The sequence below is a fragment of the Nematostella vectensis genome, chromosome 8, assembly GCF_932526225.1.
Source record: "Nematostella vectensis chromosome 8, jaNemVect1.1, whole genome shotgun sequence".
In the NCBI taxonomy this organism is placed as follows: Eukaryota; Metazoa; Cnidaria; class Anthozoa; order Actiniaria; family Edwardsiidae; genus Nematostella; species Nematostella vectensis.
Window position 1 is genome coordinate 5,561,995 of NC_064041.1, and position 24,114 is coordinate 5,586,108.

General features: G+C 39.8%; 3 protein-coding genes and 1 long non-coding RNA gene across 4 annotated transcripts; 1 reads left to right on the top strand and 3 right to left on the bottom strand.

Moving 5' to 3' along the window:
- Positions 1-60: 60 nt before the first annotated feature.
- LOC5506155 (T-box transcription factor TBX19) lies at positions 61-5,570 on the bottom strand. The gene is made up of 5 exons (XM_001626820.3): positions 5,445-5,570; positions 3,356-3,632; positions 2,683-2,876; positions 1,072-1,251; positions 61-832 (listed from the first exon to the last, which is right to left on the bottom strand). The coding sequence occupies exons 1-5, from the start codon at positions 5,546-5,548 to the stop codon at positions 166-168; spliced, it is 1,422 nt and encodes a 473-aa protein (XP_001626870.3). The 5' UTR covers positions 5,549-5,570; the 3' UTR covers positions 61-165.
- A 387-nt stretch (positions 5,571-5,957) lies between these two features.
- LOC5506159 (THO complex subunit 3) lies at positions 5,958-18,273 on the top strand. Its single transcript, XM_001626840.3, has 11 exons — positions 5,958-6,101; positions 8,487-8,582; positions 10,852-10,975; positions 12,089-12,180; positions 12,463-12,531; positions 12,627-12,703; positions 13,125-13,205; positions 13,643-13,729; positions 14,286-14,364; positions 15,067-15,177; positions 17,365-18,273. Exons 1-11 carry the CDS (start codon positions 5,997-5,999, stop codon positions 17,422-17,424), a joined length of 981 nt encoding a protein of 326 aa, XP_001626890.3. The 5' UTR covers positions 5,958-5,996; the 3' UTR covers positions 17,425-18,273.
- On the bottom strand, positions 12,609-15,068 carry LOC125570196. The gene is made up of 2 exons (XR_007312562.1): positions 13,467-15,068; positions 12,609-13,009 (listed from the first exon to the last, which is right to left on the bottom strand). It is a non-coding gene; the product is annotated as an uncharacterized LOC125570196 (long non-coding RNA).
- Positions 18,216-23,438, bottom strand: LOC5506154 (extracellular tyrosine-protein kinase PKDCC). Its single transcript, XM_001626819.3, has 5 exons — positions 22,760-23,438; positions 21,534-21,668; positions 19,941-20,379; positions 18,717-18,911; positions 18,216-18,531 (listed from the first exon to the last, which is right to left on the bottom strand). Exons 1-5 carry the CDS (start codon positions 23,294-23,296, stop codon positions 18,392-18,394), a joined length of 1,446 nt encoding a protein of 481 aa, XP_001626869.2. The 5' UTR covers positions 23,297-23,438; the 3' UTR covers positions 18,216-18,391.
- Positions 23,439-24,114: the final 676 nt, after the last annotated feature.

The following is a 24,114-nucleotide window of genomic DNA, read 5'->3' on the forward strand; positions in this document are numbered from 1 at the left end:
ACGGCTGAAAAGAATCAGACAGGATGCATTTGGCTTTTAAGATTTTCTATTTTTTTTTTGCATTGCCGTCCGCCGCTTCCGTATGGTAGCTACTTTAAGCTCGCTAGAACTCAATCTTCTCCCTGCAACGAAGAAACACTGGCCTGAACATTAGGACCGTGGCTCTTAAAATTCCCCGTAGAAATACGGCAAATTCGCAGTATAAGGGATATCATCAAATATTTCCCCACCAAGTAGCTGGGGCCAGGCATGACTTGTGTTTGAATTTAACGCCAAAGCAGCGTTGGGGAACGCTTGGATGCTATTATAAACTGCTCTAAATGGGCTTAAGGATTCGCTATAACTAGCACCATCACTGGCTAACGCTTGTCTTTGGCTAAATGTTTGGTTAATTCGCGGGTTCTGATTGGTGGAAGAAACGTTGTTGGGGATTTGTTCGTAATATCGCGTGTTCTGATTGATTGAAGAACCGATGTTGATGATTGGCTCGTAATATCGCGTGTTTTGATTGGTGACAGATCTGTTATTGCTGATTGGTTGGCTACATCGCGTATTTTGATTGGTAGATGTACCGCTGATTGGAAGACTATAACACGCACTTTGATCGATCAGAGGACGAATGTTAGCGATTGCTTGGCTTGTATTATTTTTGACAGCAGTAGCAGTGTAAGTTGAGTTCGTATTATTCAGTAATTCCGAGTTAACCATTCTCTGTACGAGGGGTGGGTATCGGTGGACTACTCCTTGATCGCCCACAGGGTTTTGATAGGATAGGTATTCTCCAAGCAGCGATGATCTTTGAAAGACGGGATCCAACGGCTGGGAATCCAGTCTGTAAAATAAATGTTAATAATTTTTTTCATTATTGAAACTCAAACAAAAAACTTGCTTTTTTACCCAAAAAAACACAAATCAAAAGTTCTTACTTTCTGCGTAGTACATGATGCGTTTTTTTAGTAAGTTATGCCTCTTTGTTTTTTATAAAAATTTAGAATAACAAATAACAGTCTTATACACAGGCACCCCCTCCCCTGCTATAATTATACCCTGGATCCACCCTTGCCCTCTTACCTTGCAGACTGCACAAGGCTGCTATTAGAGGTACTGCTGATGGTGGTTGGCGGTAACGGCGGTATATCACTCCCTATGCATATTGATGACAGGTAGCGGAGCACGGGTGGGGGTGAGCACAAGCGCGGAGCTTTCCTTCCTCTAGGAGGGGACTGGTGGTTGTCAGCCGGATTAAGCTGTCTGAAAGCAATAGGCCATTCTAGCTATAATTTTGCGCGCGAATAACCATAGAAACCTACCTCGACCACCAGAATACAGCGCGCGCTTTTTTAAGCTTACATCAAACGAAGCGCGCGCTGCATGCCGGTAGTTTAGGTAGGTTCCCATGGTCAGTGCGCGCATGCTTATAGCGGGAATGGCCTTTTACACAATTATAAAAACATTAAGCTTAAAGAGGCTTTGTCAGTCGCGATGTTGTCATCCTAGTAAAATATCAATAGTGAGAAAGCATCCATTTCTATAGGCTTATTTGGTTCATAACGTGGCTACCTCACCCAGTAGAAGCTAAGCTCGGATTAAGCAAGAATTAAATTTGATTTATATTACCGGAATTCCTATGTCGTTTGTTTTTAAACTGGGAAGGAGGGTAGAGGGGGGGGAAGGGTGTTAAATAGGGAAGGTGGCGTTTTTTAGATAAGGGGCGTTTGTCCCTGACATCAATACGAGGAACTCAGTGATGGTTGATTTTATCCTTTTTTGTACTCGAACTCATCTTAGTACTACATATGCACCATGCGTGCAACAATCGACGCCCTGCGTCAGAGACGAAGAAAGGGGCGCTCAATTGCATTTCCCCAGATTACATTATTGCCAATTCTTACAATATGCACTTTTGATCTGAGCAACAGCGACGACAAGATAGACAACGTAGGATTATCTGTCTTTGGCATACTCCCATTATCATAAATTGCAGGGGCGTTGACAGGGGTGTGCCCTAGTGCACATATGAAGAAAACACATCAATATTTGGGTGACCTTCAAACCCGCTCGGTCAATCTTTGGAAGGCCTGGGTGTAAGGGCTTTTCAAGATTAGTGAGATACAAATTTGACCAAGCTGTCAGGTTTTTTGACAAATTCTTGCTCGAGTCTCAAATTGACAGGAATCAGCATTTTTCACCATATTTTCTGTAGATCAGGGAGCGGGAAAACTTTAGCTTTTCTAAATATGGGCATCAATGACCATATAAGGCAATGCAAACGAAGGACACTATCCTTAAGGAATATGTTTGATATGCGTTTTCGTTTTGGGGGGTCTGGTACCGAGTAATCTTTGTTTCTTGTGAGAGACCTTCTCCATTGACTAAAGATGGTCACAGCCACTATTTGTCTTTTCTCTGATTACAATTCATAAAGTTTTCTAAGCACCTGTGGAACGGCAACCTTAAAAATGACAATAATCGTGCAGTTTTTCCAAATAAGGAATACATTAGTTTCCTTATATGGAAGTGACTGTGTTTGGCAAACACGACAATTTTTGGCCAAATTTTTTTGATATGGCTATTACGTCTTACCCGTTACGTCTCAGTTAAAAACGAATGTTCTTGAGAAATCACTTTTTCTCCCCCCTCCACCCAAGGAAAAATCCTGGCTATGCCCCTGAATAGGTTTACCTTTTTCCTTGCCGAAAGGATTTGGCGAATGGGTTGTGGTTAATCTTAAGGCGGACCACCTCCGGGTTCTGATAACACGTGACCGCCATAAACTCAGTCTCGGGAAAGTCAAACAACAACCGCTCACATTGAGTCGCGTGTAACCTTGTTATCACAAGTTGAACTTTGTACTTTTGGAGGGAAGCTAGAACAATCTAGAGAAGAAAACAATGTAACAATTACTTGGTAAATACAGAAATGAAGAGTATGATGATGATTGCATTATCTATGATGACAAAAATGATGATGATGACGACGGTAAAAACAAAATAACAAAAATGATGACGACGGGAAAAATAATGACGACGAAAAAAATGATGATGATGACGACGACAAAAAACATTTGATGGGGGCGAGGAAGAAAACGATTACGACGAGAAAAATAATGACGACGATCGAGGACAAAAATAATGATGACGACAAGAAACATAAAGATGACGACACAAAAACATGAAAATATACAGCTTTGCTTCAACATTATCATTCTTTAAAGTCTATAGGGTTCTATGTTTACCATCGATTAAGTTGAAAGCCTATTTTATTTCCTCTTTGTTATTATTATTTTTCTTTATGAAAGTAATAAAAACCTGGGTAAACATTCAAAATTCCGATTGTGACATAATGTGATACGCACGTGATCACAGCAGGGCTTGATATGATTGGTCAATTTTAGCTTGTCAAACTTCGCCCCCTCGCTGTTCCAAATCTTCCCCAGGGTAGCCCCGTGGGGATGGCTATTGATGACTCGCCGCTGGTCGAGTTTAAGCGCCGCTCCCGTCGCCACCCATGTGGCTTTGTTCAGGTCATATCTGTACCGGAAGTCGTCTAGGCTAATGATCTGCACTGTGCAGCTGAAATACTCATCGGGTTCCAGACCGGACAAGCGGAAGTCCAAAATCGGGAACATCCGCCTACAATGGAGACACATATAGAGTCAGACAGTGAGTGGTCATTTGACTATTGTGCAATAACATAACGGCGCTTATGGCGTTCAGTTGAGTGGGGGGGGGGGGGGGGGGGGAGGGAGGTCATCCGCCCCTTTTGCCCACCCTTAGATCTACACCCCTTTGTATTCAGATTTATCATTTTTCGCGCAAATGGCTTAAAATGTCATTATTCCCTTTAAACACAGAATCGACGCAAACTCTGAGGATCTATTTGCTGACTCACTAAGGACCGCTCTGCTTTATAAATTGCTATGTTTCTCTCAACTTTCATCGGCAAAATGAGCTCGTTGTTTCTCTTGATGTTCCCCAGTCGCCCGTAAGCATCCATAATCTAGCGGCCACACCAAGACAACAGAAGGATAAGATTGTCACGCATGAAAAGGAGGTATCTCTTAAATGAAAAAAAAAACACCGCGTATAACAATCTCAGGTTTATGGGCCTGTGTTAAGCCACTTTTAGGTAGATGTTAAATATTATTCAATCCATTTTAATTATTAGACATAAAGAAGAAAATTCCAACTCTGCTCTGGACCATTTCCAGAAAAAGAAAATTCTCAGATTCTCCAATGAAACGCTTTAAGCTTGATAGTCCTTAATTGTTTATAGGCAAGGATGTATTTTTTTTTAAACCTGGTTTATTAGAACTAAGCTATGCGGTGCTGATGTTTATCCTCATACCGAAGTAGAATCATATGAAAAAGAATCATGCAGTTTTTCCAAATAAGGAATATGTTAGTTTCCTTATATGGAAGTGACCGCGTTTGTCAAAAACGACAATTTTTGTCGAAATTTTATTGATATGGCATTAGGAAGCAAGTGACTACAGGTAGAATGTAGGAAGGAGGGGAGGGGTGGGGTGTTCCTACGTCACAATACAGAAACAATAAGAAAATATTGGGGGCACAACTACGCCCATACTGGTCATTTTCTTATATATATATTTTTTTAAATACTGGAGGGGGGGGGGGGGGGGGTAACTGCTTCCAGTGCCCCACCCCCTGTTACGGCCATGTTCGGAGCTCTTTTTACGGACCTCCCCCTTCTGATATTTATGCACAGTCCCTAATACCAAGGGTAATTATCACGATCACTAAACCCTCTGCCCCTCCCCTATATTGGGTCTTGTAGTCGGCCTCGTATTCCAGGATGGCTTTCTGAGTTTCTTATATGTGTTTATTCAGATATGCCCATGGAAAATAGCCTCTCTTAAACTTTTTGCGCTCTGCCATTGGAATCTCTACGACAATGCCCCTAATCTACAGTATAATTTATATGCAAATGAATCCGAGCCCATTGTGCTATCTTCATGATTGGAAAAAAGCGTATACAAAGTGCATCAAATAAACTATAGAAGTACAAATTGCACTTCAAATTCTGGACGCAGCGGAGTTTATTTGCCGCACATTGTCACGCCGTGCGAATTTGTAAACGTGTTAAAAAATAAGCAGCCGTCCCACCGTGGGCCCATGCAAATCAGTGCATTCAAACAGAGCGCTAAATCTGAATATCAAAAAATTTAAACAATTTGCCTCTTTCAATGTACAAAACAGATAGATTTGAAATGTAAAAAATAAACAAAAACCGTACGTTAGTCAGTAAGATATATGAGGTGATTTTAATGAAGTATCTTTAAAGGAATTAGACATTGAGGAATTAATTGATATTTCTGTACTTTTGCGCTTTTTCTCACATGGTTAATTTCCTTATCATGTTTTATTGGGTTCAGATTTGAGAGCAAAAGGGAAGCTAAGGGTGGAATAAAGCATGTTACATACCTCCCGGACCGAGTTATAATCATCTCCGTTTGATGGCTGTGGAACAACCGCCATAATGATTCATCTCTGAGTTGAGCCTTAATTTTCTCCCTTCCATTACTCATGTTGACATAATAAATGTGCGCGCTACTTCGAGATGACCGTGAGGGAATGGTACCAAAAGACTAAACGCATCAGCGGGTTGGGAAACGCAAACAGTGCGCGCGATGCACGTCGGCCAGTATACAGTGCTGAGGCCGAAATCTCCAACCGTAAAGTTCCAGTTGCCATATGATGATTCAGCGCACAGGGCTCTATGCTCATTTTTTCCACAATGATCCCGCAAAGTTCTGTTGCGCGCGCAAGGCCGAGGTGCGATAGGGCGAGAGTGCGAATAAATGATTGAATTTCATTTCAGAATTCTCAATATTCGAAAACAAAAAGACTTCTGAATTTCCTCGAATCAAAAAGACGGGCCACGGGCCGAGACCCTCCAGAGAGAGGGTAGCCAGTCGACGGGAAGCCTGTGGAAAATGTTCAATCGCCCCAGTCTATCTCATTTATCGATCCAACATGGCGGCGACCATGGCGTCTAATAACCTTGACTATTTGAACGAAATGCGTAAGCACTTTGAGTGCAATACGAAAACCAAAGATTTCACTGCACATAACTCGAAGGTAGAAAATACCATGATAGTTTTTTTCAAGGGATATTTCTGTATGCATGACGAGAATTCAATCGCTCGCGTATGCATTACTACTTTACTCGATTTCCGTTCTCAAATTTTTGTTTTAGAGTAAACTTTTATATTTGCAATTAATGCATAGTAATTGTTAACTTTTCTATCCTCTAACTGTTTATAAACTCGTAGAACCACAATTGAACTTGTGGAACCAATCTTTGTGACAACATGGCTGATGTCTGTTCCCATATTACACGTGCACCATATATGTTTTTCGTTTCTGAGTAGCGACTGGTTTTTGATGACAGAAGCCATTTCGCAGTTACGGCAGCTGTTAGACCGCTAACCAATAAGACAGCGCCGAAAAGCACCAGGCGTCAAGAAAGCAGACAACAGATACATGCAATATGCATTGAGTGAACAACAACGCAAGATTTCGAACTTTATTCAATTGCTGGCTTTGTGTTTATCGTGATCGTGATTATAGGTGATCCACTTTTTGATGTTGTTTTGGTTCTGATTGATCTAAAGCTGTGACAGATGCAGAATTGGAAAAATTCAAAAGTCATGATTGACATCCATCAAAACACAGTTGTGACTCGTAAAGACACAGGGTGCCCGTGTGACTGAAAACAAGTGTAACATCGCTGCACGTTTTTTTTTTTTGGATTTAGTTAAAGTGTAGTGCATGCTTATAGTTTGAGTGTAAAACCTTGAGTGTTCTATAACACAGTGCATGTAGTTCCTTTATCATAGAGAAATGTTGAGTGTAACATCGCTGTACATTTTTTTACATTTAGTCTAAGTGTAGCGCATGCATATAGTTTGAGTGTATAACCTTGAGTGTTCTACATATACAGTGCATGTAGTTCCTTTATCATATCAAAATGTTGTAGATAATGAGTGTAACATCGCTGCACGTTTTTTTTGGATTTAGTTAAAGTGTAGTGCATGCATATAGTTTGAGTGTTAAACCTTGAGTGTTCTATAACACAGTGCATGTAGTTCCTTTATCATAGAGAAATTTTGAGTGTAACATCGCTGCAGATTTTTTTACATTTAGTCTAAGTGTAGCGCATGCATATAGTTTGAGTGTATAACCTTGAGTGTTCTACATATACAGTGCATGTAGTTCCTTTATCATATCAAAATGTTGTAGATGATGAGTGTAACATCGCTGCACATTTTTTTTGCATTTAGTTAAAGTGTAGCGCATGCATATAGTTTGAGTGTAAAACCTTGAGTGTTCTACAAACACAGTGCATGTAGTTTCTTTATCATATAGAAATGTTGTAGATGATGGGTGTAACATCGCTGCACGTTTTCTTTTGCATTTAGTTAAAGTGTAGCGCATGCATATAGTTTGAGTGTAAAACCTTGAGTGTTCTACAATACACAGTTCATGTAGTTTCTTTATCATATAGAAATGTTGTAGATGTTTTTGTAAAAGTTCTAAAATCAATGAAAACTATATATTGATATGTTGGAAAAATTACATAAGAAAGCCACAGACATCAAGTGGTAAAGAGATTTGCATCCATGATACTCTGTTTGGTTTATGCTGTTTCTCAGCTAAAAGTAATACAAATCGTTAATTTACAATTAGACTACAAGTTTGAGTTTTCTATGAGTCAATAGATAGTCAACGAGGTGCATAGCTATTTGATTATTTGAAAACGAGAACGAGTAGTCTAATTGTTTTAGTATAAATCCACTCACATACTACCTTCAAATACATGACAGTTTTTATAATTTTCTGATAAATATGACCACTTTTGTCACCGCTCTTTCGCTACTCACTATCTATTGCTCGATATATAGTGATTACGGGAGCCAATCAAATTGCGAGATTTGTGATAGTATGTGAGTTGATTTAATAGCTTATAGTCTATCCTGAGCTTGACAGACACTGGCCTAATTAGCAAATGGAAGAAAAGATGTTAGGGAGTGAGGGGAAAGGGGGTAGTAATCACAATTCATCAACCAAATTTTCTCATTGATAGGCCCTGAGTAATGGTGCAGTGCTCAAAATATATATTTTTAATCTGCTAGATTTTGCCGGCTTTGTGAATTTTGGTAGAAGGAAAAGCCTGCATACTAAAAATATGAGAAGGGGATACAGAAAAAAGAATTACAAAGGCAAAGACCAGAAAACAGCCAGCTGCTATTTTGAACCCTAATGGTGTCACGTTTGAGGTTTTTTTTTCGCCAATATAGATCACAGAAAACCCCATCACCTCCTTGATACAAAGGACTTTAATTTGAGTTAATGAGATAATTGCTGTTCAAAAGCCCACTACACCATTTTTTAACTTTTTTTAGCAAATCAAATACAAATTTGTATGAACTTTGTCTAACATAACCTTGATTCATCTTGTAGGTTCATTCTGTGTCTTGGAGCTGTGATGGCAGACGTCTGGCATCTGGCTCGTTCGACCGCACAGCAAGTGTATTTGTTCTTGATAAAGACAGATTGGTGAGTGCTCTTTGTATTAGCGTGATTTGCTAACAACAAAAACCTATAAGTGAGTTGGAACATGTATAACAGACGTATTATCATGCCTGTCAAATCTCCCGCATTAGGTTGAGCTACAGATAACCCACTTTTTAACAATTTTTATTGCTTCTGAATAATTATTTAATAGAAAATCAACATTTTGCCTATTTTCAATTAAAATAATTAAAACATGGCCTTGCGCACGGTGTTGCGCAAGCCTGGCTCAACAAGGAATTTCTCGACATTTCTTGTAGATTTACTGCTATTTCTTAAGTATTGCGTTATACGTATCCGGAATTTGGGATATAAAAGTTTGATTATTAAAAAAAGTCATACTTTTTTCTAACCTAATATTTGGTTTTCAAGTATGGATGTTATATGTAGTTACCATAAAGTGCAAATGTGTTTTGCCTTTTTTGCCTAGTTTTGCCCTATCGCACATTTTTTTGCCCTAGCTTGTTTTTTGCCTTTTTTGCCTTCTTTTGCCCTATCGCGCATGTTTTTTTACCTTTTTTGCCCTATCACACACTTTTTTGCCCTATCATGCACTTTTTTACCTTTTTTGCCCTATCACACACTTTTTTGCCTTTTTTGCCCTATCGCGCGCCTCTCTAGAATCCTGCCATAAAAAATTCAAAATTTCATCCAGCTTCGGAAAATTCAGATTATGAGAGCTCATTAAACAATTTATTTTCGTTATAGAATTTATATTTCTCCATGCTATTAAGTTTGCAATATTCAAACTCAAACGGGGCTAATTCTTGTCTTGCATAAGAAGATGAGAAGCAAGAATTAAAAATCAACAAATACCCGAGAAGTTTCAAATTATATCAACAGGCTACCAGCAGCCATTCCTTTCTTCTAGAATTGCGTCTGAAAAGTATATATATTATTCGCACTTGTTTTAGATTTCTCTAATGTTCGTAACAGCTGGGATAAATAGATAGAAAAAAACACTTCATAATGCATAAAAAGCACAATGAAAATGCAGAAAGAGTGTGTAGGCAAAATAAGTCAAAAAGGGCAAAAAAGGCAAAAGGGCAAAAAAGGCGAGATGAAGGCAAAAAGGGCAAAAAAAGGCAAAATAAGTAAAAAATGGTGGGATGTAATTTGAGTTCCTTTTTAATCAGCAAAAAGATGGAGCTAAAAAATGGGCTTTAAAACGGCCCGTTTTTATGGCACTGTTTATATATATATATATATATATATATATAAAATGATGGTTGAAGGCTTTCATAGAAAGTGCTCAATACTCGAAAGTAGAGCGGTGTATAGTGTTGGTTTGAGAAAAATACAAACTACATAGGTTTCCCTACAGGTCTGTTTCGTGGTTGCCCACTCATCAGGGGATCCCCTGATGAGTGGGCAACCACGAAACAGACCTGTAGGGAAACCTATGTAGTTTGTATTTTTCTCAAACCAACACTATATATATATATATATATATATATATTATATATATTAATGTTTTTGAAATTTTTACTATCTCTAAATTTGGATTTGAGATGCACATTAGACAAATGTTACTCAAATAAAATTAGAAGTGTGTCGCTGTGTCGCTTTCTCAAGTTCAAAGTTATATTCATAAACCTAGCGTTACAATTTTTGTTGCGCTCTGATGTGCAACACCATGCGCAAGTCCACAACAACTCCCTTGCGTAATGCAAGGATATGCCCACCCTCCCCCAAACATGGTTATACCCCACCCCTCCCCCCAAAAATTCTCAATCGTTGAGATTTTCGGAGGATGACAGGTATGCATCTTTGTATCCGGTTGACTATTTGCGATACACTTAGACTATATTATTTGGACATCATGGTGCGAAGAAACAATGACTTTGGCTGCTCCTGAAGTAATCAAATGAAATTGAATTAAAGTAATACAACAGAACCACAGAATAATAATATTGTGAATTCTTGGATTTGAATATTATTTGCTCTAGCTGTTTTCCAAATATTGTTTGTGTGTGTCTAAATAGTTCAAAGGATTGGAGGCAGTTACATGTACCTATTTATAGGTTTTTGCTTATTATCTATGTTTGTATATTATGTAGAAATGCTGTAAAAATAGAAAATATGGTAATTGACATATCACATACAACTAGTAGTGCCAAAGTTTCTCTCTGTTTTTTTTTCTGTTGTTGTAAATGGATAATATAAAGCATAAAAAGAGAATTATTTTAAATTTTTTTCATGTTTTTATTCCAGACTTTAGTTAGATACATAATTTTTTTTTTTTGTGTCTCAGACTCTGGATCATATATACAAGGGACACAATGAGAGTGTAGACCAGCTGTGCTGGCATCCCTCCAACCCTGATCTCTTTGTAACTGCATCTGGTGACAAGACAATACGCATCTGGGATGCACGCAGTGAGTACATATTTTATGGGTTAAACGCCTCCAAGCACTTTTTTGTGATCTTGTGCAAGTATAGAAAAACAAAATGAAATTGGACCTTCATTTGTAAGCTGTGAAGTTTTTGGGAGTTTACGACGCGTGACGTGCTGGACATACCTATTGCCACATATCTTTAACATGTATATATACATATTTACAGTAGGACCAATAAACGTGTTAAATCTTGCCCAATTTATTTGCTTTTCCTTTAACAACATACAACTTGCATTTTCTGTGGTTACATTTAATTTTGGAGATTTAGCAGGGCCAAAGTTCAATCAGCCCCCACTTTATTGTTACCTTGCTACAGTATGTCCTCCATGATTTGCCCCTGGTGATGACCCCTTGGCCATATGCCCCTTCCCCAATCCCCTTAAATTGCCTGACTATTTGTTCCTGCCTTCTAGAGATCAGGAATCCTTCTGTCTGCCTGGCAATGCCCTTCCCCCTACTACTGCTACTCTTTAATCAGGGCTTCTGGATTTACGCGGGATTCTTTGCTAAATTACGTGGAAAATCAATCATTACGCGCTAAATTACGCTGGATTTTGCAATGCATTTTTCTTTAAAAATCAAAATTTTGCGGGATTCTTTACTGAATTACGCGCTAAATTACACGGAATATCAACCTTTACATCCAAACTACATTTTGTACTGAAGAAAAGCACAAAATAACTTGGAAAGGTAATTTTTTTGCGCGAAAATATCTTAGGCGAGTTTTCATTGGCTCCTATCCACCAGCCAATTAAAAAAGGTATTTTATTATTAGTCCTAGGCCTTCGCGGTTTAGCAAAGAACGCTTAGTCATTTTATTTGTTTTCGAAATTAAGTTCGAAATATCGCACTCTTACGAAGAATATCTCTCTTTTTTACGAGAAATAGAGGATAGAACCCTAAAAGAACACATCAGCTGTGCATTTAAATGTTTTGTTTGTCAAAATTTAGCTAAATTACGCGGGATTACGTGGACATTTGTGGATTATTCGGATTACGCGGAGAAAGCCAAATTATGCGCTTCTGCGCAAGCGCATAATTCCAGAAGCCCTGTTTAATGTTTTCATTGAAATGTTTTTATCTCTTTCCAAGGCATCAAGTGCGTCCATGTTGTGAACACTAAAGGAGAAAATATCAATATTTGCTGGAGTCCAGATGGTAACACTATTGCAGTAGGAAATAAGGTATTTCAACTCTTAGAGAACTTTAGAAATCTCTCTGTGGCAGGCAAAATGTTGGTAGTAGGAGCTTGGGATTCATTAGCGAACAGATAACTCTAAATTTCAATTGAAATCCTGTATCATTTGCTAAAAATCTCTGCATTAAAAATAATCTTGACAATATCCTGGATGTCCAAGACAGTGTTACATCATTGTAACAGTCTAGAGAATGCTGGCATTAGTAAAAGTTTGCCCTCCTTTGCTGATATTTTTTACATACTGTTTTACACATATTTCTAATTCTAGGACGATCTTATTACATTCGTGGACACAAGGACATATAAATCAAAGCACGATGAACAGTTCAAGTTTGAGGTCTGGCATTTTTTAAAGAAAAGATTGTGTAATCACAACATTTTTGTTAAAAGTTAAGTGTGTATTAATTTTAAATATTTTATTGTTTTTGTTAGGTGAATGAGATATCCTGGAACAATACAAATGACTTGTTCTTCCTCACAAATGGCCATGGCTGTATTAATATCTTAAGGTACGTATAACCATGAAGAGACCTAACCTATGGCTTGGGGTTCAAAGCCCATATCACTGTGGCATTGTGACCCTCTTTCACTACTTGATTACAAAACTTAAATTTATCAACATAACCATGAAGAGACCTCACCTATGGCTTGGGGTTCAAAGCCCATATCACTGTGCCATTGTGACCCTCTTTCACTACTTGATTACAAAACTTAAATTTATCAACATAACCATGAAGAGACCTCACCTATGGCTTGGGGTTCAAAGCCCATATCACTGTGCCATTGTGACCTTCTTTCACTACTTGATTACGAAACTGAAATTTATCAACCATAAAATATGTCAGCATTTGGTCGAACCTGCATGTTGTACGCCTCTCTTTAATAAAGAAGTTTAGGATAGAGAAAATCGTTCATGAATTTTCCCAACAGCTACCCTGATCTCAAGCCCCAACAGACGTTACACGCCCACCCTGCCAACTGCATCTGCATCAAGTTTGACCCCATGGGAAGGTGAGCAAGAACTGACCAGAAGTGGGTTTAATTGGAGAGATTGGAAGGGGTGTGGGGGGGGGGGGGGAGGGGCTGCTAAGTGAAAATGACATGTATGGAAAATATCGAGCAATGGGGGTGAAAATTTAAAATCATTTTCATTAATGTTAGAAGTATCAATTCTAAACCTGTTTTTCAGTAAAATTCTATTGGAAGCAGAAAAACATGCTGTGCAGTTTACTTATAAGCTTTATCCTCACAAATAGGCAATACTGTACTCACAAACAGTAGTCGGTCTTGGGACTGCAATTCGCCATTTGCGCCTCCCGAGCGACACAGAGACTGCTTCCGGTCTCTACGTTGCCCTGTGTCCCCGAGGGTGGTTCAGTAGAATTCTCCAGATGTATATCTCATATGTTAGAGTTATTGCCTCATATTGCAGCATTTCTTTTTTCCAGATATTTTGCAACTGGCAGTGCTGATGCTTTGGTTAGCTTATGGGACCTGGATGAGTTGGTCTGCGTCAGGACATTCTCAAGACTTGAGTAAGTTGCCATTATTGACACTAATTTTGTTTATTTATAAATTTTCTCCAACCCCCTACTACCTTGGAAGTATACCCAAATAAAGTCTAGCTTTGAATTCACTATGCCCACTATACAGAAGGAGTAAGGGTGCATAGATATTCACCAAGCCTCTGTTTAAAGAAAAAGTTTAATGGCTGTACCCCAGAGCTTACAACAAAACAATGCACATGATATCTAAATAACAGGTCAGTCAGATTACATTTTAAAGTTTTGAATTCAAGAAGATAGTTCGAAAATAGGCTTCAAACAGTATTTACTTCATCATCTGCTTTTTCTAATACATGAGACGTATTTGGAGCTCCTTACAGTATTTAACTGGGACATGTGCGCCTCGTGACCTGGTATTTACATATCGCTTGAAACCGACAATCTCTCCCAGTGTGTCCTTAGTTGGTATGTCTAGCGGTTACATGGAATTCAAAGACTGTCCTGTAATTCAGATATTATCTGCAATGGGCCAAATAAACGTAACTGGACTTCATTACCTTATGTACTATCTAACGTGTTGCTTCAGCTGGCCGGTGCGAACCCTAAGTTTTAGTCATGATGGAAGAATGCTGGCATCGGGATCAGAAGATCTCATCATTGACATTGTGAGTATCTTTTCCTAACCAACCTGTGAAACAAGTTTTTTGCCAATCATTTAAAACAACGTTTTTATGATCATTTACACACAGTACAGATACAGTACAGATACAGTACAGCTCAGTGCATTGATTTATAATTAATGTCTTTCAAGAGAAACAGGGACATCAGTATGATGACAGCCTTAGATTCATCAGTCAAAAGGACTGACCAAAAGTTCCCCAAATCAAGAAAGTAGATGAAATTTGACTTCAGTCTCCTGAAAGTTATAGGGAATCATACGAGTAAAAAGTGTCAACAGAGAAGACATTAGTTGCTTTGAACACCGCATTGTCAGCATCAAGCCCATACCCAGGATTTTTCTTGGCGGGGTGCGAAATACGAAAAAAAGGACCTTATTTTCCGTCCTCTGATAAAAATCCAACCATCTTCGAAAGAAAGAGGAAAAAAGGATTTTTTTTGCCTTCGCAGTATCTCAACCGGAAGTTTGTTGTCGGATTTGGCTACATACCAGAGTGATCTAGCTTATGATTTATAGTTTTGTCTACATATAGCACCTCTATTGAGAACCAAAAGTGGACTTCGGCCGTTGTGTGTGGGGAGGGTGCGTTCGCACCCCCTGCAACCCCCCCTGGGTACGGGCCTGGTCAGGCTGTTTCACGGAGATAAGACCCTATGTTCTGTTACTGACAAGAGTGGTTTGTTTGCAGGCCATGGTAGAAACAGGCGAGCGCATCTGCGAGGTCCAGTGTCATGCCCCCACCTTTACAGTTGCTTGGCACCCGAACAAACCATTACTTGCCTTCGCCTGTGATGATAAGGTATTAGTGTACTACTGTACAACAAACCATTACTTGCCTTCGCCTGTGATGATAAGGTATTAGTGTACTACTGTACAACAAACCATTACTTGCCTTCGCCTGTGATGAAAAGGTATTAGTGTACTACTGTACAACAAACCATTACTTGCCTTCGCCTGTGATGATAAGGTATAAGTGTACTACTGTACAACAAACCATTACTTGCCTTCGCCTGTGATGAAAAGGTATTAGTGTACTACTGTACAACAAACCATTACTTGCCTTCGCCTGTGATGATAAGGTATTCGTGTACTACTCTACAACAAACCATTACTTCGCCTGTGATGATAAGGTATTAGTGTACTACTGTACAACAAACCATTAGTTGCCTTCGCCTGTGATGATAAGGTATTAGTGTACTACTGTACAACAAACCATTACTTGCCTTCGCCTGTGATAATAAGGTATTAGTGTACTACTGTACAACAAACCATTACTTGCCTTCGCCTGTGATGAAAAGGTATTAGTGTACTACTGTACAACAAACCATTACTTGCCTTCGCCTGTGATGATAAGGTATTCGTGTACTACTCTACAACAAACCATTACTTCGCCTGTGATGAAAAGGTATTAGTGTACTACTGTACAACAAACCATTACTTGCCTTCGCCTGTGATGATAAGGTATTCGTGTACTACTCTACAACAAACCATTACTTCGCCTGTGATGATAAGGTATAAGTGTACTACTCTACAACAAACCATTACTTGCCTTCGCCTGTGATAATAAGGTATTAGTGTACTACTGTACAACAAACCATTAGTTGCCTTCGCCTGCGATGATAAGGTATTAATGTACTACTCTACAACAAACCATTACTTGCCTTCGCCTGCGATGATAAGGTATTAGTGTACTACTGTACAACAAACCATTACTTGCCTTCGCCTGTGATGATAAGGTATTAGTGTACTACTCTACAACAAACTATTACTTGATTTCGCCTGTGATGATAAGGTATTAGTGTACTACTGTACAACAAACCATTAGTTGCCTTCGCCTGCGATGATAAGGTATTAGTGTACTACTGTACAACAAACCATTACTTGCCTTCGCCTGCGATGATAAGGTATTAGTGTACTACTGTACAACAAACCATTACTTGCCTTCGCCTGTGATGATAAGGTATTAGTGTACTACTCTACAACAAACTATTACTTGATTTCGCCTGCGATGATAAGGTATTAGTGTACTACTGTACAACAAACCATTACTTGCCTTCGCCTGTGATGATAAGGTATTAGTGTACTACTGTACAACAAACCATTACTTGCCTTCGCCTGTGATGATAAGGTATTCGTGTACTACTCTACAACAAACTATTACTTGATTTCGCCTGCGATGATAAGGTATTAGTGTACTACTGTACAACAAACCATTACTTGCCTTCGCCTGCGATGATAAGGTATTAGTGTACTACTGTACAACAAACCATTACTTGCCTTCGCCTGCGATAATAAGGTATTAGTGTACTACTGTACAACAAACCATTACTTGCCTTCGCCTGTGATGATAAGGTATTCGTGTACTACTCTACAACAAACTATTACTTGATTTCGCCTGCGATGATAAGGTATTAGTGTACTACTGTACAACAAACCATTACTTGCCTTCGCCTGCGATGATAAGGTATTAGTGTACTACTGTACAACAAACCATAACTTGCCTTCGCCTGCGATGATAAGGTATGAGTGTACTACTCTACAACAAACCATTACTTGCCTTCGCCTGTGATGATAAGGTATTAGTGTACTACTCTACAACAAACTATTACTTGATTTCGCCTGCGATGATAAGGTATTAGTGTACTACTCTACAACAAACCTTTACTTCGCCTGTGATGATAAGCTATTAACTTACTATTGCACAACATTTACCTGTAATCTTAAGGTATTAAGCTTGTACAACAAACCTCTACTTTTTTTCGCCTGTTATGATAAGGTATTGAAGTGTGATCATAAGGTATTAGTGTGCTACTGTACAACAAACCTTTACTTGTCTTCGCCTGTTATGATAAGGTATTAGAGAGTGTACTATTGTACAATAAAGTTTTACTTGCCTTTGCCTGTGATCATAAGGTATTGTGAGTGTGAGTTTTTGTCATAACTATACTATCATGCCTATTTACAAGGTGCATCCATGTGTTTGCAGGACAAACATGATCGAGATGCTGGTACAGTGCGACTGTTTGGACTCCCAACTTCTTCATAGCGGAGCCTACCATTCCTGTCATGAATCTAGCTTTGCCAGACGTGACTTTGTGATAAGGTCTACTTATCTCAGCAATCCCTGTCGACATGTCCTGTCACAAACCTAGCCTTGTCTGGCGTGACACTAACATGGTAAAGTCTTCTTGTCATATGAATTCCTGTACCATGTCTGCAAGTCCTGACATAGATCTAGCTTTGCCGGATGTGACATTGTAATAAGGTATACTTGTCATAACAGCTATACCACGCCTGCAAGTCTTACAATGAAATTCCTTTGGCTTGGCCTGACATTGTATGCTACGGCAGCCCCTGCGAAGCCGTACAGACTTCGAAGCTTGTATTCGGACTTTTTTATTGACACACCTGCGAATCTTGTCATGAAACAATCACCGCCTGCTTGGCGATGGCTCAGTCCCTACTGCGAGAATTATATTCGGACACCACTTCGTAGTCAAGTTATCAAATCTAACTTTGTGATATGTAAAAATACACGTGAGACACCCCATATGAGTACCTTTAGAGTTTTTCAGATGGTGCCAAAATAAGTACCTTCAGAGTTTTTCAGATGGTGCCTATAGGCGCCTATAGGTTCTGTGTTACTATGTTCTTACACGCGGGCTTGTACTTCTGTATCACATCACACATACGCAGGATTGAGAAGGGGTGAGGGATCTGCAGACATAAAAAAAGACCGTTTTTGGGCGGTCTAGGAGGAAAGAAGTTACGTCCATCTTGAGCCACGTGCACCGAGCCTAGTATCTACTAGTTAGCTTTACTCGCCAAGACTGTAAATCGTATTAACTGTATTTTTATTAAAAATCATAATTTATAATAAATTAGAAACAACATGTCTTGGACTAATGTTGTGTGATTGCTTATATTCCACGCCTCCTCTGCTTGCTGCCCCTTAGCGCTGATTACACAAGCGGGTCGCAAGCTCTTACGTTTGCGCTTGCTATTTCCACTCACTAGTTAAAAGTCAACTTAAAGAAACGAGTTAGTATTCTATCTTCGTGGCCTTGAGGTCTCAGCTTCTTGACGAATGTCACCGTATCTTTATTATAACGCATTCCTGACGCGCCGTCCTTCATGTAAACTATCATGTGACCTGCAAGTAGAAAAGTAAGTCAAAGGAGGGGTTTAAAGGCCTTTGTGTGTGTGTGTAAAAAGTGGAGAACCCGAGGAAACGAAGTAAAGCCGAGAATGTCAGAACCTAGACTCTAAACCCAATACTCTTACTTATACCAACAGCCCACTACTGATCCCTCCCCCAATCTCAATATAAACACTTACCTATCCACGTCCTAGCGCTAGTGACGACAAACGCCCGGCATTGGGGATCCTCCGCACATTTTTCTTTAGCTTGATCCAGGCTCCCGACGGCAACCTGGCACGCACCGACCTGTCGCGAGTATTCGCAGTAGTAGTCGTGTAGTGCAGGGAAATCCATTTCAGGAAATTCATCGAAGTTAGCGATTGCTTGGGGATCTGTTGAAAAGTTAATGTAAAGTAAAAGAAATTAAACGTCTGAGCATTAATTACTGCCATTCTCAATATTTTGCGAACTCTTGTCACTAAACAGCTTTATAGACTTTTTGTCATTTAAATTACAATTATCTCTATATTATTGGCCAACGCCTTGCGGAAAAGTCGCGTGATACTTTTTCAGTGCTTGGCAAAAAAGCGACTTAGCGGTTCTGGAAATTGTCGGCGCGACTGCGGTAAAATCTGGGTCTGTATTTGTATGTGTAGAGATCTCTTGTAGAATTTCAATACAGTTGAACTCGCATATAATGGACAGTAATGTCAAGGACACATTTTTCATAACCTGCTATTTTTGTTATAACTGCCAAATTTGTAATACCAGCTAACTGAAGAGGTTATTGTTACAAATGGGGGCACTGCTTTATAAAAAATGTGGTACGACCATATAATGAATGTGGCACGAGGATATCATAAACAAGGCCTAGCAGCAAAAAATTCAGTGAATGTATACAGTGAATACATGAAAGTATTCCATGAAAGGGCCTATTGGGCCCCTCCTGTTAAAAATCCCTGCTACGGCCCTGAAGAAGGTGGCATGACCTTATCATATATTGAATAAATATGGCCTTTATTACAAATGTGGAAGGCAGTTACAAATGAGATCCCGGGTCCCATCTTTTATCTATCAAATTACCCTGCAAAGGACTTTGTAAACGGGGTTTTCGCCAAGGGAAATATCAGACCAACGTAATACATTTTTGCAAAATTACGTTCGCATATCATAGGAAGTCCTTTTTGACGAAATCAACATCGAATTAACTATTGGGGAAATTGGAAATGTATACTAAAGTTCGGAGGAGTGACTTTAGCCCATTTAACTTATTGGTTGTCCCTTATTCGCTTATAACAGACAAAATGATTGACAAAATAATCTGCAGGTACCAACTTGGCCCTTGGAGGGACAGATCAAACTTCCTTCAAGGAAGCATTCATGAGGACGCATTTCTCGTGGAAATCTATCAAAATACTAACCGATTTTTATGTGTTCCCCTTCGCGTACACGATCCACGACGCCTTGTAGACGAGTAAGGAGTTGCTCGCTAGTAAGTTGCATCGAATTCCCGCCTATAACAATTGCTTGCAACTCTTCCCTAAACACGTCTGGCGCCTCAGGGATCAGAATATGGTCCAAGAAATAGCGGCATGTATTGAGGATATTTACAGCCTGGTTATACCCCAAGCAAGTCCTGTCTGAACCACACGTTAGAGTTCTGTTTCCATGCACCGTCCGTACTACGCAGTCCTCATCTGTTGCGCATGCGCGCTGCTCATTGTCAACGTCGTCAACATCACAAAGCTTGATTTCACCGTCAACCAATACGAACTGCTGGTGTCGAAAGTCCCGGATGATAAGAGGTCCGAGAGGAGAGTGCTCCATGTAGGCTATTAGTCTGAGAAGTCCCAGGCAAACCTGAAATAAACCAGTATTCCATTGTCACACAACATCGTGTCACGGTTACCTTGTTTCACGCATTGAAGCATGCACAGCACAACTTGTAAGGGCTTTAACTACGTCAAAAAAGCAAATGGCAACAGCAGAAAACAATGGACAATTACACTCGATCTCCGTCACACATGCACCCTTGTGCCTTTCGTTTAAGGATCACAGCTGTGTTTTGGTGGACGTCAATCATGACACTGCTTCTGTCACAGATTTAGGGCGCGCTTTTTTACTTGTGATTTAGGAATGAGAATGATTAGAATAGTAAAAGTGCGCGTTCGTTTATCCCGAGTTCCCATTCCGGAATGGAATGGAGGTCATTCCACCCATTCTACTACCTGTAGCAGAATGACCCAAATGCCATTCTGAACATTTTCTACCAACCATTCCCATTCCAGAATGATAGGGAAAAACGCGCCCTTAGATCGATCATAAATGAACTAGATCGAAGTGGATCGCCTTCCCTCACTAGTGTGTTTCTTAGCTTTGCGTTGTTGTTGATTCATTGCGTAGGTGCGTATGTATCTCTTGTCTGCTTTCTTGTGACGTCTGGTGTTTTTCGGCGCTCTTTCATTGGTTAGCGGTTAGAGGATACTGCAATGGCGTAAAAAATTCCTTTTTGTTCTTCGGTGGTAGCCGATTTTCAACCCATAACGTAAAACACCAAGTTTCGCTGTCTTTCGGTGACGTTCGCGCTGTAAAGCCCACTTCTTTTGTTCGCAAGATAGGAACACTTATCTTTGGTTTTAATTTTAATACCATCAAGAAGAGTTCATTGTATCGAAACTATAGTTTAGAGTTGAGCTCTAAGTATGAAAGCATTTTGTTGGACAAACTCCCCTTTTGCTGTTGCCGTCGTTAAGACGTCACACAAGCATTTAGAGCATAGAGAGTCCGCGCAATTATAGTAACGTTACTAGGGTGGGAGGCGCGCGACTTCGAGCAACGTCACACAATTAAAGAGTGCATCCAAACACTAGTATGCTTTATTATAATACAGAACAAAAGTCACATAATCCTAGCTACTGTTTATCGTGTTTAGCTTGTAGCTACTGTAACGGCTAAGGTTTATGTTTAGGTAGCATGTTAGGAGTTGTCAAAATTACTGAGCCCGCGATACTTACTCGTAACCGCTCCTGCCACGGCAGTTGGAGCAGGCGCAGTACTTCTAAAGGTTCGCCAAGCTCCGTGACCATCGTGAGTCCTCGCTGTTTTATGTCAGCGGAATTAAGTTCGTTTTGCCAACAAAATCCTAAAAGCTGCGGAAGCAAGCACACATTATATGCAGGCACGTTTTACGATTTTGTAACTGATTTGGACTCGGCTAGGCTGAAATATTTCTCTTATGATATAAATACATTTGTTCAACTTTGAGGTGGCCAATTTGCTTGAAAATTTGTAAGCTCGTAGTGCAATAGTGCTTTAAATCAGACTTTTGTATTAGAAAATTTTACTGAGAGAAACATTGCAATGCAATTGACGCCTTTAAAATAACACATAGTATCAAGGTATTTGACATATATTTCTCTGGTGGGAAGGTAATACATGTCGTAGGCTGTGGTGAAAAAAAAGAAAGAAAAGATTATCTTCCTTGATGTGGCGAACAAAAATTAGTTCACCACACAGAAAACACGTCTTTTAAGAATGAAAAAAAGATATTTCATTATCAATCCATTAAACCCGCAAGCTCGTGAACACGTTTTAAGCAATTCAGCCCGTCACGCCCCAGACCATACCAAGTGTTTATGTAAAGTGAAGGATCGCATGAGTCCACACAAGTATGAGGGATAGGTCATAAGGATAAGTCTGTCTATACCATGACCTTAGCAAGAACACTTTGTTTTTGGGAGAGGTTTCGTTGTATTTGCCGGGTGACGCCTTCTTTTCATTGGGGGGGGGGGGGGGGGGGGGGGGGGGGAGGGGTGTTTCCTCCTGCCTTATAGCTAAGACCAAAAGCACATTTTGTCAAGATCTCCTTAAATCAGTGTACAACGCTCAAATGATTTTATTTGTCTTCAAAACTCGCAAACTATTTCAACCTTTTTTTTTATACCTAATGCGATTTGACTTTAAGATTTAGCGTGCTACTCAGACTGTTCAAGTGGCTTGTGGCTCACAGTAGAGCGAGTAAAGTAAAGCTTATCAAGCACTAGCGGAAATGTCATTATAGCAGCCCTCCCTACTGGCTCGAGATCCTGACAGCCCTTGCACTTGTCAACCTCAACGTGTGATACTAACGATATGTCGAACACTTTCAGACAGTGTGCATTATTTAGCAAGAAAGCCACTACAACGAATATGATACAAGCACAAAATAGCGATCGATTTAGGCTCTAATCACGCTACAAACCTTGATGATGTTTGTTTGCTGTAGTTGCTTCAGTATTAGGATCTCCTTTGCGAGTTTTAGTTTGATTAAGTTGAAACACTCGTGCTCAGTGGTATGATTTCGATGCAAGCATCTCTGCACGTCTTTGCTGCTGTGTTGCACGCTCTTTACGGCAAATTGTGTTCCTCCTAATATTCCTCTCTCGACACGCTTCGTGTATCCATGCCCTAGCTCTTCCATCACTCGGATCGCACGGATCTCTCTGCACCCGAGTAGAGCATGTTTGCCATCAACTTGGGTTTCCTTAGTTTCCCTATTGTCGTTGTACCCGTGTAAGACACGTCCTGATTCGTGCAATTCTTCTAAGAACCCGTCCTCGCTTTGTACGTGTTTGTTCTCGTGTCTATACCAAGGTAGAGGGAAATTGGGTCTACTGTCTTCATTTGTATCAGTGATTAGCCGCACACTGCCGTAAAAAGCGAACAGAGAACATGTCAAAGTAAGGGTCGTAAGTGTAAGCGCCATCCGCCAGATTGATCTACGCTTTTTCCATCGCATGGCAGAGTCCAACAGCGTCTTCTCGTGTGTTCAACAGAGATGAAAACACTTGAAAGCGCCATGCTCAAAGTTCTGGGTATTCGCAAGGCGCTTTATGAAGTGGCTTGAAATGACACGGCTGACACAAGTCGCATTAACATTTGACAAATGACAGCTCTTAATGCGGTATGTACACAGTATTACAAAGAGCACCAGAGATTAAGCCCTGCATGTGTTAATTACATCCGCCCAGACAATAAGGGAGGCGGGGCTTGTGTTAGCACACAAGATTAGAGGTAAATTGTTCGTTTGCTATCGGTCGCTCCTCCTAAGATAGCGCGTTTTAAAACAGCATTATATGGAAGCTCATCGGATCGATTAGACTACACAAACCAAAATACATTACATACTCGAGCTAATTTATTTTTTACCGTGCAAACGGAGAAAGGCAATCGTCAAATAACAGTCCCATGACCTAAGGTGATAATGGTATAACAACCCTCTCCCTCGCTCAATATTCTCTTTCTTACCCAGTCCCCATATCGCGCACAAAACACAAAACACAGGAGTCCCACTCCAAAAAGTACGATTGTTTAAATGTTATTGGGAGATACTAATGCTTTTAAATTTTTAATGACAGATGTCTACCTAAATAATCTATAACGAGTCAAGGCTAAGAGAATACAGCGCAATTCAAAGACAACTTAATAATTCATTGGGTTTTATATTTTTTTATGCACTAAATAAGAACATCGTTAAAAAACCTCCTCCATAGATACAATAGCAGATGTAATGGAGCAAATTGAAGGCAATTTGAGTTAGGAAGGGATCGAGGTTTC